Here is an 18,293-nt window from a genome sequence, read left to right as displayed (position 1 = left end):
CCCGTTCCTTATTCTGGATTTGACATTGTTTCTCTTGAGCTTTCTGGAGGAGATATCTTACTTCCTTAATTTCCTTTTCAAGTAGAGAGAATAAGACGTCTACAGGTCTTCTTTTAATTACGGAGTGAATTGAACCATTATATTTGATGGCGGCTGTTAACATTATTTCCTTAGTGTCATCGGTGTGGTTCTCCATATTCAAAGTTCTCGAAATTTCAGCAAGTGTTGAATGGAATCTCTCTATTTGACCATTACTTACGCTATGCATTGCAGGTACGGTATAGTGAGACAAGTTGAACTTGTTTTTAATCAGAGATTCGATAGTTTGAGAACAGAATGAAGGTTCATTGTCAGTAACCAGTATTCTTGGTTTCCTAAAAAATCCAATAATCTTGAGTAGAACATTCTTTATATCGACTATGCATCGAGAGGATATACGTTCTACAATGGTAAACTTAGAGAACTTGTCGATACATGTGATAAAGTAAAGACCATTTGTGTTAAAAATATCCACGTGAAAGATCTCACCAGGGTAATTGAGGATTGGAGTAGGAGTCAACATCTTTTTCTTCGGATGTCTTGCATACTTTCCTTGCGCACAAATAGCACATTTTCCCACGAAAGCCTTAATTTCCTGCCTAAGCTTGGGAAAGTAAAATTTGCTGGTAGTTCTCGTTTGCTGAACGGTGTGCTCTTTCATGCTCTATAGCTATGGTTTCCACTTAATCGTTACTATTGAGAAGATCGATAACGAATTTAGTAGTGTGCCTAAATCGGACTGATGGAAATAGTTCCACTAATTCGTTTTGGATTTTTCCGAGCACATCAAGCGGACAATAAATTCCGTTTACAATATTATAGTTAATTACATTTTTAAGAACCATCTATAATAAATGAAAGAAAATCCTTAAATTGAAAATCGTGTCGGAGATAGCCGGCGAACGGTGCTGTCGTTTTTATTTCGGTTGATTCTGCCAGTGATAAAAATAGATATTTGGTTTCTAAAACTATTTATCGGTTCATACACGGTCCGAATGTACTGAGTAAAAGATACTTCACTGTTTGTGCAAGTTCTCCCAGTGGCATTATCGTTGCTGAGATGTTGAATGTAATGACGAGATAGAGCGTCTGCTACGACATTACTATTGCCAGGTTTGTAAAAAATTTTTGGTGAAAATTCCTCAATGAAACTTCTCCAACGTTTAAGTTTTGTGTTTGGATTACGGTCGGAAATGGAGAATGTAAGCGATTGGTGATCGGTAAATATTGTCAGATCACTAACGCCATATAAGTAGTTCCGTAACGTTTGAAGTACAAAATTGAGAAATTTGTTATATTTGATTAATATTTATTAGCATTAGTATAATTTAGTTGATATTTAATTTTTTGACGGTAGGTCGTACCATTTTGTGGTGGGAAGTGGAAGTTGAATCGTCTGACTTCTTTTTCTTATAAAGAGTAAAATTCCAGTGATAATAGTGCATGATGGTTTCCATGCTATTGTTTCGTCGTGCTCCTCCAAGTTGAATGCTTCCTGTATATGTTGTGCGAAGGTTTCAGCGGACGTTATGAATGAAGTGTTTAGTGTTGGAACCGTCGTTAGGTTCAGGCCCATGTTGATGTGTGGTTCCTTAGGCTTGAAATAGACGCTGAATGTGGACCCCTTTTCCTCTTGGTCCGAAATTAATACGAATTGTGGGGTGTGGAGAGAACATGACGGAGGTAGCTGGATGATGCCAGAACCCTTTAGGCTGTATTCGTGGCGAACTCCGTGACACAACGTGAATATAGTTATTGGCCGGAGGCTTAAAAAAATCCAGAAATTCTTATTATGAAGAGCGATCCAAACTGTCGAATTGAGCGCAAATATTTTGGAAATGCAGCCTTTGCCTGCCATAGAACTGAATATTTCGTGAATTACGCAGTTTTTACTTCCCCTGAACTCGTATATTGCATTTACGTTTATGATGTACAAAGTGTCGTTGATCCTGGTCGCTCTATTGAAGGTAGCTTCGTCAAGTTCGTAGTATAGTTGTTTGTTGTAGTCAATCGCTAAGAACTTAGATGAAAAGTCCACAACTGCATACATATCCTTTTCGTTGATTCGTTTAGGAACAGCTGTCGGCTTTATGAGCTCGAACTGGTTTGTATCGATGATTTGTAGGTAAGCAAAGATCGTCAATTTATTTTCTGTGTGTGTAGTCTCAATACGATTCATAGGTATGTGATACACTTTATGCTGTTTTGGTAGTAGCTATTCGGTACGGTTAATCACCTGGTACAATTCTGCGATGTTAAAACATTCTATAACCCCATTTTTGGTATACAGACTGTTCAGAATAGACGAATACTTCTGATTCAGCTCAGATAGAAAGTTTTCCGCTCGTTGATAGGCACTTTGAAATTGCAAATTGACTTTATTACCATCGATTGTTGCGCTATACCATTTAGTGTATCGGTTAATGACGCTTGTTACATGGTTCAGATGACTGTTGAAGTCTACCAGTTTTAGTTGCATTTTTTCATTGGTTCGGTTCATTGTCTGTAACGCACTTAACATCAGTTTTCCATGCTGTCGATTAGCTTGAATGAGCTTTTGTTGGTCTGTGTTTAAATCGTCGATGTCATGATATACTCTGTCATTAACGCCAAATAGTGTTGTTAGCATGTCCCCGAGTACTCCACGCCTTTTTCTTGGATGCATAAAGACCAATGTGTGAATCTTCTGTTGAACCTCTTGATTTAACTCTTATAATTGTTGACTGAGATCTGCACACTGTATTTCCGATGTAGCAACGCGTCCTAAGGGGCATAGTTTGTCTATCTTTTCGGCTACTGATGTTGCAGTTATGCTATCGTTTTTGACGTCATTCCATGGTATCGTTAGACTTATCCTGAGTGTTCCCCTGTTAGTATATGCGTATCCTAGATGTTCGATGTATATTCCACTAGGAATCGATGTTATGTTCAATGCTGTACTTATCGATGGGAGTAGACACGCTATGATTGACATGAGAAATAAACAATTGAAAGGTGAGATTGATCGTTGGCAGCATGTTTTCCTCGTAGTTGGTTCGTTGGTTGGCTTAGCAGTTCTTCGTTTCCGGTTGACTTTAGTGGGTTGACTGTCCTGTTTGTTCGCGGAGGCATGTACATTCTTGTTAGAACCCTCTGGAATGTTCACTGGATGGTGGTCTTCAATAGGTAGAGCCGCTAACTTGACGATTGGTCTCTTGGTAATACGGCCATGTAATTTAATTGTTGCTACGCGAACTAGACCGTCTACACCAGGATGAACCTCAGTGATACGAGCTAATGGCCACTTTGATGGAGGATAATTCTCGCTCTTGACTAATACCAGTTGTCCGGGTTCCAGGTTCGGCTTTGTCTTCATCCATTTTGGCCTTTGTTGCAACCTTGAGATGAACTCATCTGACCACCGGTTCCAAAATTGTTTTACAATTTACTGTGTCAGCTTCCATTTTTTCAGCAGGTTTAATTCTTCGTTCGGGGTTTCTTGCGGGATTGATATGAGTGGTTCGCCAATCAAAAAATGCGCGGGAGTGAGTGCTTCCAGATCATTAACATCGTCGCTGATGGGCATGAGTGGCCGACTATTAAGAACTGCTTCGATCTGGGTGAGAACCGTGTACATTTCCTCCATTGTTAACAAGCTGTCACCGATTACTTTCTGCAGGTGTAGTTTGACCGACTTCACCCCAGCTTCCCGTAATCCTCCGAAATGAGGACTGCTCGGGGGTATGAAGTGCCAGGTGATTTTGTCGTTAGCTACCGTGGACTGAACTGTTTTCATCATCTGCATGAACTGGTGTTTTATTTCTTTACTGGCTGCTACGAAATTCGTACTACAATCAGAATACAAATCCGAGCACAAACCGCGCCGGCACACAAATCGTTTGATTGCTGCAAGACACGCTTGTCCAGAGAGATCACTCACAATCTCCAAGTGAATGGCTTTGGTCTTCAAGCAGATAAAGAGGGCTATATAGGATTTCATCGTTTTAGCGCCTCTGCCCGATGACCATTTTAGTTGTATTGGTCCGGCGAAATCCAGTCCGCAGGTTTTGAAGGCTCTTCCAGGGGTGACTCGTGCTTCAGGTAACGCTCCCATTAACTGTTCTCCTGGCTTTGGGTTTGATTTAAAACAGGTTATGCATTTGTGGATGCATGTTTTTACCAATTTGGAAGACTGCAATATCCAGTACTGTCTTCTGATTGCTGCTTGGGTTACCTGATTGCCTCCATGCAAAGTGCGCAAATGGTATGCTCTTACGATCAATTCGGACAACTTGCAGTCAGGACTTAGAATCACTGGATGCTTACGATCGTCCGATAATAGTGAGTGTCGCAGTCTTCCGCCCACCCTGAGGATCCCCTCAGCATCAGTGAACGGTGTCAGCTGGAATAATTTTGAAGTGGCTGGAAGTGGTTGTTCCTTGTCCAACCTTTCTATCTCATCTTTGAAAGATAGTGCTTGGGATAGCCGTACGCATGCCATTTCAGCGTTGTTGAGCTCTGAAGTTGTCAGGGTTGCAGGTTTTGCAATAGTTGGTGACTTAAAGCGAAGGCAATAGGCCACAATTTTAATCAGTTTTGCAAAGTCGCAGTACCCTCCCAGTATACTATCGTCGAAAGTGAACTTCGCAACCTTCGCAACTTTGCAGGAGGTCTCAGGCTTCCTCTCGAGTGTCGTGGTAATGTCGATTGCCCTTGACGAGTAGTTGATTGGTTTGTGTTGCAGCCACTCGGGTCCGTTCCACCATAAATCGCTTTTGAGGAGTTGAGAAGCAGTCACTCCCCGTAACGCTATGTCTGCCGGGTTCCACTCTGTATCGACGTGTCTCCATTGACTAGAGTTGCTCGTAGCCTGTACTTCGCTCACCCTATTTGCGACGAGCGTTTTCCACCTGGCTGGGTGATCACTCAACCAAGCGAGAACAATGGTCGAATCCGTCCAGCAAAATTCAGCTGTGTCGGCAGGGAATTCGCAAGCTTGCTTCACGTGTTTCATCAATATGCATAGTAGGACGGCACCGTTCAATTCTAGCCGGGGTACTGACTGTACCTTTAAAGGTACCACTTTCGATTTCGATGTTAATATGTTCGCCGATACCGTGCCATCCGGATGTATTACTCGAACGTAAATCACCGCTGCAAAGGCTGCCACTGACGCGTCCCAGAAACCATGGAGTTCTACCTTGCAGCGATCAGACGTCTGTATGTATCGTGGTATTTGAAGTTGTGATAACGCTGGCCACTCCTTCATGTAAGTCAGCCACTCGATTTTCAACTGGTCAGGTACGGGCTTATCCCAATCCAGTTTCTGCAGCCACAACCTTTGGATAAATATCTTGCTAACTATTATGATGGGCTGGATCCAACCAAGCGGATCGAATAATATTGCAGCATTGGATGTAATTATTCGTTTCGTAACTGGCTCGTTCGCTGAGATATGAGGCAGTTTCACTTTAAAGGTGAATATGTCGTCTTTAGGAATCCATTGCAAACCCAATGTCTTGACGGTGTTTTCTAGATTGATGTTGACTACGTCAGACGTTTCCCGGTCAGCGGTGCTTACATGTTTCAGAACCTCCTCATAATTCGTGGACCATTTTCGAATGTTAAATCCAGCCTTTTTGAGAACGTTCACAATATCGTTTTGCAATTTCGCTGCACCTTCTATGGTCGAGGATCCGGTCAGCAAGTCATCTACATAGAAGTCCATTTTGATGCTTTCACTTGCTGATGGTGACGTGAATTGCTCGTCTTCAGCGACCTGTTGTAGGGTACGTGTTGCTTGGAAGGGAGCACTGGCGGTGCCATAAGTTACTGTGTTTAGCCGGTAGCGCTTTATTGGACCCTGGGGTTCTGGTCTCCAAACAATTCGCAGTAAGTCGCAGTCTCGACTGTCCACGAGTATCTGTCGGTACATCTTCTCAATGTCAGCAGCCAATGCGTATTTATGCCTCCTCCACCGCAGCAATATTTCAAAGATGGTGTATTGCGTATTTGGTCCCACCATTAGGATATCGGAGGAAGTTTTATGGGACGCATTGAATACGACGCGAACTTTCGTAGTTGTGCTGTCCTCTCTAACTACAGCATGATGTGGCAAGTAGTATGAGTGTTTGCAAAAAATTTCTGCGGATGGGACCTCGCTCATATGTCCCAATTCCAGATATTCCTTTAGGAATGCATTGTACTGCGCTTTGAGCTCTGGATTCCGTTCGAGTTTTGCCTCTGTCTGGCGGAGGCGTATGACAGCGTCTTTTAATGACGGATGCAGCAGGATGGAAGGGTTCATATCAGGCTTAATCGGCAGCCTGACTATGTATCGGCCTGACTTTGGATCCCTCTTAGTAGTTCGGATGAACTGCCTCTCGCAGTCTCATGTGGTAACTCTTCCTGTTCCCATAATTTTCGTATGTCAGCATCTAGCTGTTCGATGCTAACCATACTGATGGAAGGTTCTGATGCTCGTATTACTTGGTTGACAGGCCCGGACAGGATCCAACCGATTTTGGTTTTTTGAGCCAAAACTTTGGTATTCTTTATCCGGATTACGCCCTTTTCCAATAGATCGCCATAAACGTCAGCACCCAGGAGGACGTCGATCTTCCCCGAAATGTTATACGATGAATCAGCTAAGTCCTCCTGTCTCAATTCAGTTATCTTGCATGGTGTCTTGGACTGGGCAATCTTGTCCGTTATATGGTTTACTATGACAAGAGATAAATTGAAACACCTTGTCGACCATTTCTCTTTGCATTGAGCAGATATCGCTCCCTTGCTGCTCGTTGAATGACTCCCGATGCCGCTGATTGTCAGATTTGTCGCTTAACGTGGTAGCCGTAAGAGTTGCGCCGCAGCTTCACTGATGAACGAACGCTGGGACCCTTGATCGACCAATGCACGCAAAAGAATGAACGTTCCTTGATTGTCCTTTACCCGAATCCTTGCTGTAGCCAATAGAACAGCCGTAATGTCGACGTCACTGTTGATAGCATTCAGCGATGAGACTTGTTGTTTTGGATTCGGCAAAGCTGAAGATGCAGCTCTATTCGACGATGCCTGGTGTAACATTGTCTTATGCCTTTTTCCACACAGTTTGCATCCTTTACGTGATGGGCAGTTCCTGACTGTATGAGCCTCGTGCAAGCAATTGTAGCACAGCCGCAAAGATGCTACCAACTCTCGTCGTCTGGTTATGTCTGATTTCAGAAATGTGTCGCATTGCGAAATTCGATGATCGCCCTGGCATACTCGGCAGACGGCTTCCGTTGCTTGTGCTGAGTGTGCCCCTATTTTCACCGTCTTGCGTTCGGTAAGCTGTACTGCTTCCAGTGTTGTGAACCGTTGATGCAAGAAGTTCGTGAATTGATTCAAAGTTGGTATCTCGTTCGAAGAACCAATAAATTTCTGCCATTCCGAATTACTTTCATTATCCAATTTTGGTTGCAGGATGTACACCATGATTAGGTCGACTAAATCTGCTCCCAATGATTCAGTATTGGCACGGAATTGTTCGGTCGTGTCCAATATTCGCTTGATACCTATCGCACTAGCCGGAGTGCTAGTCGGTAAACTCCATATGCCTTTCATGTAGGCATTCCCGATGGCCCTCTTATTGTTGTATCGCTCCTTCAGTAACTTCTATGCTGGCGCATAATTAGTCTCCGCTAAAGTGAGGTGGCGTATCAATTGTTCTGCCTCACAGTTGACCGACGCACGAAGATACTGAAGCTTTTGTACACCACTTAAATTTTTGTTGTCGTGCACCATGACCTTGAATAAGTCATGGAATGCTGCCCACTGAGTGTAGTCGCCGCTGTAGCTGGGTATTTTAATCCTTTCCAGCCTGACTACGTTTTCGCCTGCATCTGGGGCCTCTTGAACTGCTGGACGTTGACTGCTCTTCGCAGCTAGGTAACCGGTAATGTTTTGACGGAATACCACTGAACATTCGCCCCAGGCATCCTCGACCTCCTCGTACTCTTTCATGTACTGCGCAAGTAGTACTGCATCCTGAGCCCCCACGGTCTTCACCCTTCCGTGCAAGGCTTCGCAGTTCGCCCATGCTCGCTTTAGCGTCTCCTCTCGGTGTTGAAAACATTGTAAGTTGTATCGCGTCCTCGAATCCTTCTTGAAGTTCCGAATCAACCGAAGAACTTCTTCCAGATTGTGTCCCTGCTCACTGACCACGTTTGCTGTGGACGCTGAATCTGCTTGTTCTGCTTGTCCCGGAGCCATTGTAGTATGCGAATGACTGAGTGTGTAGGATGTCTGAAAATATTGGCTCGACCAGAAATCCGGCTCGAAGGACCATGTAAAAATGGGGCAGATATCAATCCTTAAATTGATATCTAGTCAACAATCCTTAAATTTTTGATGGCTGCCGAGATAGGTGCAATAATCCTCAAATTATTGTACGCTAGAGGAAGCAAGGAGAAACTACTGGTTTCACTTTTCCTTGGCTAGTCGCTTGGTTTATTACTATCACTTCGTTTTTATAAAAGAAATCTTATAACTAAGCAATTTACAATTTACACATTTTTGTTTACATGACCTATTGATTCGTTTCTGGCACAAGCGCATGTTCAGCATTTTTTTCTTTGAACTGCTATTATGTTGACGTAATTACTATTGACTTGTGCGTAAGTAGACCAATGTGTCGATGCACTTATTAATTTTAGCTGAACTGCTATCATGTTATTTTGTATGATTCGAACACATACTATAGCCAACATTTCCCGTTCATTAGTTGCATAATTTTCTTCAGTAGTACTAAGGGTGCGAGATATGAAAGTAATTGGTTTTCTGTTCTGTGAAAGAACTGCGCCTATAGCTACTGAGGATGCGTCAGTAGTCAGTTCGAATGGCTTTCTAAAATCCGGGAAGAGGAGAGTTACATCTTCAGATACCAGGATTTTTTTAATTTATTGAAAGCTTCTCTAGCCGTTGAGGACAACGCCATTTTTTTATTTTTGGATTGGTTGGTGCCAATATTTCCATTATCGCCTCGTAATATTTCCGTTAACGGTTTGGCAATTGAAGCGTAGTTTTTTATAAATCGTCTAAAAAACGATCTTAAGGAACGCATACTGAAGAATTGCTTGAACTTTATCAACAGATGTTTTCAATCCGTCTTGAGATACTGTGAAACCAAGAAACTCTATGCTGCTTTTAAAGTTGATTTTTCCACTGCGATTTTCATATTAGCGTTAAGAAAATTTTTTAAAATAATTTCAATATCTTCAATGTGTTTTTCCGCATTTTCCGAGAAGATTATAACATCATCGATATAAACGTGACCACGTACACCTATTTCATTACGTAATATATCATCAATTGCTCTTTGGAATATTGCAGGAGCATTTTTCAATCCAAATGGAAGTCGGCAAAATTCATACTTCCCATTGTTGACTGAAAAAGCTGTTTTCTCGCGATCTTTTTCTGCTAAGAGTATTTGATGAAATCCAGATTTCAAATCCACAGTAGTGAAATATTTAGCCTTTCCAAGGTTAGCTAGAATTACTGAAATATCTGGTATTGGGTATCGATCAGAAATAGTTTTGTCGTTCAGCTTACGAAAGTCGATAACTAACCGTTGTTTCTGATTTCCTGATTCGTCGAGACCTTTTTTATTCACTACCCATACAGGGCTGTTATAGGGTGATCGGCTTTTGCGTATGATACCAGCTTGTAACATGGAGTCAATTTCGTTCTCAACAAATTTTTTTGCGGACATTTGATATGGGTTCACTAATCATAGTTCTAATGGTAGCTCCCTCAGGGATCGTCAACGATCCTTCATGGGTCGTTTACGATACGGGGAGTGGCGTCCCCGAGGTGCCCGAGCAAGTAGTTCTGACCCCCTAGCTGGCATAATACTTGCGTCCTAGGTAGTAGCCTCGAGAAAGTTTCTCGGTGAAGAGCGAACTGCTAATGACCGATACACGCTGGGACACACTGGGAGTCCCCGGAGCCGCCGACAACTCCCTGTCGACGTCTATGGGGTGATGTGAGCCTAGCTCTGCCAAGGTGGTAGTTGCGGCGTGTATCAGGAGCCAGCCCCTTCGGGACCCTGGTCGGGTAGTGTGCATTGAACCGGTGTTAGTAGACCGCGTTGCCCCGAGCGAGCGCTGATCCGTCCGTGAATTCCGGGATCAGCTAAGCGTAGGTCAGGCCTCAGGGAACTGGGGTAGGGGCTGTGTCCCCGAGGGTATACCCGTTCCTGACTATTGCGGCCCGCTCCCTTGCACACGATGCGCTGGTAAACAACTCAAATGGAGAAAAAAAACGAACAGAACGAGGAGATAGTGGAAATGGAGAGTGAGCTGACTGCGTTTATTCGCAGCACGAAAATGCGCCGTTCGCCCCAGCGCCCAGCGAAGGACGCAACAAGGGCTGAAATACCCGACGAGACATCGGGACGCGCAGACGGAGAGAAAGGCTCGGAAAGTGATGCAGCACCTGCAACACAGATAGGAGGAACCCAGACCATACAGCACAGTGCTGTAATTGGGGAAAGAGGCACAGTGGAAACTGCCGAAACTAATAAAATGGTTTCGAATATAAGCCGAGTGGGAGGACTGTCGATTACTCTGGCACAAGCGGAAGAGGAAAGACTTATTAAAAAATGCACAGCAATTGTGAAGCACATGCGATCTTCGACGTTCCTTCAGAAAAACGTCGGTAAGGGAGTGAAAAACGGGCTAATGGAACTGGAAGAGCTCCTGGACAGGATTTCATATTATAGGCGAACATGGAAAGTAAGACAAAATCCGCAGGAAGCAGAAACAACCGCGCTTCCCGAGGAGAACACCACGAGTACCAAACGGATCGCTGACAGCCCATTGCAGAGTGAACTTGGTAAAAAACGAAAGGAGGAAGGGACATCTGAAGGAGACTTCACTCAGGTACTCTCCAGGGCTGGAAAGAAGAAGGCGAAGAGGATCAAAAGACAACAACACGTCGCGCCATCAGAAAAACCTCTGCCTAAAACTAAAGCGGACACGAAGGATGGAGTGTCAAAAGAAAAGGTGGGGAGACGAAGGAGGACTAGACCGCCAGCTTTGCTTATTAAGCCGACGGAAGGCAAGACTTTTGCGGAAGTCCTCAGCGAAATCCGTTACAAAATCAAACCCGAAGACAACGGAGCGGAGGTGTCTTCCATACGTAAAACGAAGGGTGGTGGAGTCTTAGTCGAACTAGGCCCGAAGACTATAAATAAAGTCACGTTCTGTGAAACAGTCAAGGGGCTTCTAGGAGAAAAAGCTTTGGTTTCTAGCCTGGAACCCACGTGTGCTTTAGAAATACGAGACCTTGACTGTCTCACGGAAAAGAACGAGGTAGAAGAGGCCATCAAACGCGAATGCCCGGAGGTAACCAATGTCCGGATTGGTATCACCTCCGCAAACTCACGAGGCCAAAAACTCGCTGTGGTGGAAGTTGCCGAGCACTACGCGAGGAAGCTTCTAAACAGCGGGAAAATAAGAATTGGTTGGGTAGTGTGTAGGATACGAATTCGGGCCGCCCCAACCAAATGTTACAGATGTTTGGATTATGGGCACACATCTGCAAACTGTCGGGGACCTGACAGAAGGGCAACATGCCGTAAATGCGGTCAGGCAGGCCATAAAGCGAACAGCTGCAATGAAAAGGAAAGCTGCGTTCTATGCAAGGACCGTGGCGCGACTGATGAGAGCATTGCGCACACTGCGGGATCGGGGCGGTGTCCAGTTTTCAGAGCAGAACTGGAAAGAGCTAGGATACGGTCAACATGATTCGCATCCTACAAATCAATATGCACCGGAGTGCAACCGCTCACGAGTTGCTAGCGCAGTTCGCTGCGGAGACCAAAGCTGATTTAGTACTCATCAGTGAGCAGTACCGAAACAAGGGCCCAGTTTCATGGCACCCAGACATATCAGGTACCGCTGCCATCTGGGTTCGGGACGGCACCCTCCTGGGGGTTCTTGCCCAAGGCCGAGGGGACGGCTTTGTTTGGATTCGGTGTTCAGGGATAACGTTTTTTAGTGTCTATCTTACGCCGAATGAGACGATGCCGGACTTTCGTCGGAGGCTTGAGGCATTGGAGGACGCTATCTTAAGCACGGATGGGCGGATCCTGGTCGGAGGTGACTTCAATGCTAGGGCACTTGAATGGGGCATGCCTCACACAGATTCCAGAGGGAAACGAATTTTGGAAATGGCGGCGAGAACAGGACTGGTAGTTCTAAACACCGGATCCACCCCAACGTTCCGGCGCCCGGGCTGCGAAGGAAGCATTCCAGACGTAACCTTCGCATCGGAATCACTGGTGTCGCTGGTGGACGGGTGGCGAGTTCTGGAAGAGTTTTCGGCCAGTGACCACCAATACATTGCTTTCGAAGTGGTGGACACAAACTCTCGGTGTGCGCCACCCCAGCGATCTTTCTGTGTATGGAACGTCGCGAAGGTGAACACCGGGAAGTTTGTCGAAACTCTGGGAACGGGTGGGGCCACGCTGAAGGGTACTCCTGGGGGCGGTGGCGCCGCTGCTGACACTGTCGTAAATTCAGTTATGAACCTGATAACGACGGTCTGCGGAGCCTCCATGCCCAGGAAGACATCGAGGCGCGGCAAACCTTCCATGTATTGGTGGACAGTGGAAATCGCAGAGCTCCGGAAGGAATGTCACAGGCTCCGCCGCTTAACACAACGTCTAGGCGACCGGGAAGAGGCATGTACCATAATGATGGAGTACAAATCAGCCAAAAGGAGACTCCGCAGCGCAATAAACAAGAGCAAAGCTCGCTGCTGGCAAGATCTGATCGACGAGGTGAACGGGGATCCGTGGGGACTCGGTTACAAACTTGTAACCCGAAAAATCGGGGCTCTGCGGAAACCCTGTTCACTTAAGGCCGAGCAGATGGACCGCATTGTGAGGGCACTCTTCCCTGCACACCCCGTATGGGATGGTGACGTCGGCGCGGAGAGCGCAGAGGACTGTCCACTTTTCTCTGTAAAAGAGTTGGAACAGGCAGTCCTCTCTATGAAAAACAAGAAGGCGCCAGGACCCGATGGTATTCCAGCAGAGGTGTACAAACTGGTATTCCAACACCGGCCAGGCCTACTGCTCGGTGCATTCAACGCTTGCCTGAAAGAGGGCATTTTCCCTGCTCGTTGGAAAGTTGCGAGGCTTGCGCTGATCCCTAAAGGGAAAGGCGATCCCGAACTGCCGTCTTCATACCGCCCGCTATGTATGCTTGATACTGCTGGGAAAGTGCTCGAAAAGCTCATCAGAAGTAGACTCGCTGAAGCGATACGCGCTGCCGGAGATTTATCTCCCCGGCAGTTTGGTTTTAGGGCAGGGAGATCGACAATTGATGCTGTCATGCAGGTCGTGGACGCCGTTCAACGAGCAGAGGCACATAGCCGCCGAACTCGACGGGTGGTGCTCCTCGTAACGCTTGACGTCAGAAACGCCTTCAATTCCGTAAGATGGAAAGACATTCTAGGCACACTAGACAATACCTTCAACGTGCCGAACTATCTCTTACGGATTTTGAGGGACTATCTGAGGAATCGCTCCCTGCTCTATGAAACACTAGAGGGTCAAAGGTGGATGGAGGTCACGTCGGGGGTAGCACAGGGATCCATCCTAGGGCCGGACCTCTGGAACGCTACCTATGACAGTCTGCTTAAACTCGACATGCCAGAAGAATCGCGCCTGGTCGGCTACGCAGATGATGTCGCAGCGCTTGTTGCTGGACGCACTGTCGAACAGGCGCAAAGCAGACTCGGCATATTGATGCGACGGGTAAGCGGATGGATGACTACTCATGGTTTCAACCTTGCACTGGAAAAAACCGAAGTAGTCATCCTGACTAAGAAGAGAATTCCGACCCTGTGTCCCATATCGTTCGGCGAGTCGATAATCGAGTCAAAATCAGCGGTAAAGTACCTCGGGTTGACTCTTGACTCAAAGATGAGCTTTTCTGAGCAAATCCAAGCAGCAGCGAACAAGGCTGCGGTTGGAGTTTCGGCGTTAAGTAGGCTAATGGCAAACATTGGGGGTCCTACGTCTAGTAGGCGACGTCTCCTGATGAGCTCAACGCAGTCTGCCCTGCTCTACGGCGCAGAGGTATGGGCTGGCGCTCTTAACAAGGAGGTATATCGTAGACGCCTCGCGCAAGTACAGAGACGGGGGGCTTTACGAGTGGCGTCTGCGTACCGCACAGTCTCTGAACCGGCCGTGATGGTGATCGCGGGAGTTATCCCCGTTGCCCTTCTTGCTAGGGAGCGTCAGGCCATATACAAGCGCAAGGGAGATGAGCCAAGGGAGGTGGTTGCTCGCGAAGAACGGCAACACACTCTAGACGAGTGGCAGCTCTCTTGGCAAAATGAAACTAGAGGCAGATGGACTGCGCGGCTCATCGGCAACCTAGGTGCGTGGCTGAATCGGAAGCATGGTGAGACTGACTATTTCCTTACCCAATTTTTAAGTGGGCATGGAAGTTTTCAGTCTTACCTGCACAAGATTGGAAAGGCGCATTCTCCGGACTGTGTGTTTTGCAATGGAGTTGTGGACGATGCCCACCACACTTTTTTTTCTTGTGGAAGGTGGGATGGGGTTCGTCAGCAGCTCTATTTAAACACAGGGGATCTCTCTCCAGACAACATTGTGGAAGAGATGCTGAGGACTGCTGACAGCTGGAACCGTGTTGCCCATTACGTTCGGGCCCTTCTCGTTGCTAAGAAGATAGAACTCGACCGGTGGAGGAGCCGGATGGCAGGGAGTTCCTTGAACTGACAGTTCCCTTCCTCCTCTCCCCTCCCGTTGGTGAAAGGAATTCCCTGATTTGAAGGCTCCGCAAGGCGGGAGAGATCGGGGGCTGGCCCGAAGTAATGTGACAAACGGTTCCAGGCTAGCTCTCTGACGATGGGGAGGTGTTTAGTTGGTAGTCCGACGATGTACCGAATCGGGAGTCCAACACTGTGTGCGTAAATGCATTCACCTACCCTACCCAAAAAAAAAAAAAAAAAAAAAAAAAAAAAAAAAAAAAAAAAAAAAAAAAAAAAAAAAAAAAATGGTAGCTACTACTGCCGTATTGTATGGTAGAGCTTCGTTTGGATCAGCAAAAACGTTAGAATTACATCTCAAGATTGATCTGAATTCCGAACGAACCTTTTCAGGAATTTTACTATAATCCATCCTCAAGGTATTTACCTGAGCACACTCCATAAAGGAAAGAGGTTCCACGCCATTTTGGTGTCTGATACAGCTTGAACCTGTATCAACAGTAGCGCTGATTTCCTTAAGGAAGTCATAACCCAATATTCCGTCAAAGTCAACCAGGTTCGGTAGAATGAAAAATTCGGATTCCTGAATGTGAATGAATGATTCCTGAATGTGAATGGTGCATTTTTTTGAAATTTTGGTTGACCCATTAATTGATGAAACATAAAATGGATTCTGTACCGGTCTAATAGATTTCAAAAATGAAAGTTCCTTGATGTAATTCTTTGCAGCTCCAGTATCAATAAGTACCTTCAACTTTTTTCATTAGCTGCTGTTTTCACAATAAAAGGTAGTCGAAAGCTAGTGTTCAATAAATGAAGTTGGTCAGTAACATCTGAATGTTGTTCATCATCTGAAACATTAGGATAATTCTGAGCTGAATGTGATCCATATTTCTGTGCACTAATATAATTGGCACGTTGTGATCTCTTATGGTCTTTACCGGATTCTTTATTCCTAGGTTTGCCTTGTCGGGAAAAATTTGTCACTTGGTTTTGGTGAAACACTCTATTTGGTCCACTTGTATTAAAATTTGGTTGGTGAGTCGTCGAATACCTGTTCTGAGTTCTTTTAGAATTTGATACATTATTGAATCTCAAAAATGATGGGTCTATATCCATAGGTTCGGGAGGAGGTAAAATCTGTTTCTTTGTTTGGGACTCTACCTTGTATTGTGCAAAATGTTTGCGAGGCATTGGATTAAACGTTTTTCGTTCAGCGAATGCACTAGCAAAAGCTGACCTTTCCTGGTTCATTTCCAATTCTTGAGTCAACGCTAAAGCACTAGGAAGATCTACGGGTCTGCTGGAAAACAGCATATCGCTTATTCAATCCAGATACAAATACACGCAGTGCGTCGCTCTTGTATTTTTCATTTAGCAATTGCAATGCTTCCATTTCTCGGAATATTGCATTAACGGTTTGTTTGTTATGAGAGTGAGCTGTTTTTCCACGGTATCGTAATACTTTACTATAGATAATTTACCCTGCCGAAGAGTTGAAAGTTCCTGCTCTAAGAGATGCAATGGTCTTTTATCACAATACGTATGGTCAAGTCTAACTAGAATAGCTTCAAAATTCAAAGGAGTGCCAAAGGAAGACAAGACAGTGTCGGCTGCTCGCGTAATTTTATTACGAAGAATTACAATCGCCTGATAATATCGATTTGATACAACGTATCTCTCATAAGGCTTAATAGCCGCTTTGGCCGATTGTCGCCAAGAGGAGTATTTCTCAGTTATTCCTGAAAATTCTGGCACGGTTTTTACAACGTCCAGCGAAATTTCACGTGAAATAGCGTCATTAATTTGTACATCTTCGTACTTTTTTACTTCTTTAGAAGGAATAGCAGAATGAAATTGGGAAGATAATTCATTTTTTTGCGATTGGAGTGCATACTGAAATCGTGTTTCTAAAGCGGCATCTGCTTCCGCTGAAATCTTTTGACTTTCAAAAGCTAGTGCATTGATTTGCCCTTGCACTTCGAGTTGCATTTTAGATACAATCTCCGTAGTGATTCGGGTTATAAGGTCAGTAATGGCATCTGCGCTCAGTGACATTTTTTCGAAATTTACGAAATTTCAAAAAAGAATAGAGAAATGAAAGCAAAGTAGATAATATTAGCTACAAGGTTTTACAAAAAAAAATTACTTACAGGATCGACATATTTTCACAGGTAACTATAACTAACACTTAACTGTCTCTAATTGCTCGCCAGAATGCCACTTATCACTGCTATAACACCGTGCAACTCGACGCGATTATTACATGTACTATACACTCTCTCTTATACCGGCTACAACTTTGCCGTGAAAAAATTAATCAAGGAATAGAATAGGTTCAAATCCTTTGTTGGGCGCCAGTTAACAGATAAGACGGTATTTGTTTTTATATTTTTTTGGTCACGAGGGCCAGAGTGCTTAGAGTGGTAGTACTCGAGGAACCCCCTGATCTCCGTTTCTACCCCTTCTTAAATACTACGTCTACTTACTAATGAATCGATAGGGAAATATACAACACATATTTCCTTATGACCCATGGTTCTTATCGTATATCTTATCTTTAACACAGGGAAACTATGCAAAACATATTTCCCTATGACCTGCGATCTTTATTACTATATGGGTTAAGACTTTTATTACCCATAGTGATAATGTTTCAGGAAGGTCGGGGATTTGTTTACCCAATGTGATATTATTCCAGGAAGGACTACAGATATCGTTATCTATTGAATTGTTTGATGGTGGTCGCAGATGGTTGGCATCTGCTTGGTCGACTATGACTCACGCACGTATCTGCACAGCGAGTTGCAGACCAATACCGCATTACCGCAGAGATGAAACCCCGGACGCCACGTGTTCGACTTGAGTTCTTCACGGAAACGATAGCCAAGAGCCGATGGGGCTGAAGTACTGGCAACGACATCATACCGCCAGTACTCGCCGAACCACACGTCTCCACAGTCCACAACATTCTGTCCGAGGAATAGAAGGGTTGCCGAATTGGATCAAGGAGTTGCAAAAAAAACAAACTATTATCGACTCGGTAGTTATAAGACACGCAACTAGAGGCCAAAGAATTCTCTTTATTTGCTATATGAATTAGACCAACGCTTTTGACATTGCATTGATCCGAAGCTAATAAAGTCTTTAACAACAGCCATGAAAAGATGGCATTCCACCTATCTGAGGGTACTAACGCCTCAAAGCCCAACTGCATACGCAGAGGCATCTTAGAGGTTTTTGTATGTCACTGAACCCACTTTCATGACTACTGAATGATGCTGGACAGCATGGTTTCACAATCAAATGAGAAATACGTGCTAAGTGCGAGCTCATTCGCTTGATGTACTTAGACGACATCGAGTTGAATTCTGGGACTGATAACCATCAAGTCTGTTGTGAATGGTACATACATATGTACAGCTATGTTCAAATATGCATCATCCAAATTCTGTCGTAGAGCGGATGAACCTTCTTCATAAGGT

General features: G+C 44.8%; 1 protein-coding gene across 1 annotated transcript; it reads right to left on the bottom strand.

The window, feature by feature from the left end:
- Positions 1-3,463: 3,463 nt before the first annotated feature.
- On the bottom strand, positions 3,464-6,325 carry LOC119653218. Its single transcript, XM_038057827.1, has one exon. It carries the CDS (start codon positions 6,323-6,325, stop codon positions 3,464-3,466), a length of 2,862 nt encoding a protein of 953 aa, XP_037913755.1.
- Positions 6,326-18,293: the final 11,968 nt, after the last annotated feature.

This window comes from Hermetia illucens, chromosome 1 (genome assembly GCF_905115235.1).
Source record: "Hermetia illucens chromosome 1, iHerIll2.2.curated.20191125, whole genome shotgun sequence".
NCBI lineage: Eukaryota > Metazoa > Arthropoda > Insecta > Diptera > Stratiomyidae > Hermetia > Hermetia illucens.
This window is presented reverse-complemented; position numbering and strand designations above follow the sequence as displayed.

Coding starts and splice junctions, on each gene's coding strand:
- LOC119653218 (XM_038057827.1), bottom strand. CDS start 6,325: ATGAACCCTTCCATCCTGCTGCATCCGTCATTAAAAGACGCTGTCATA.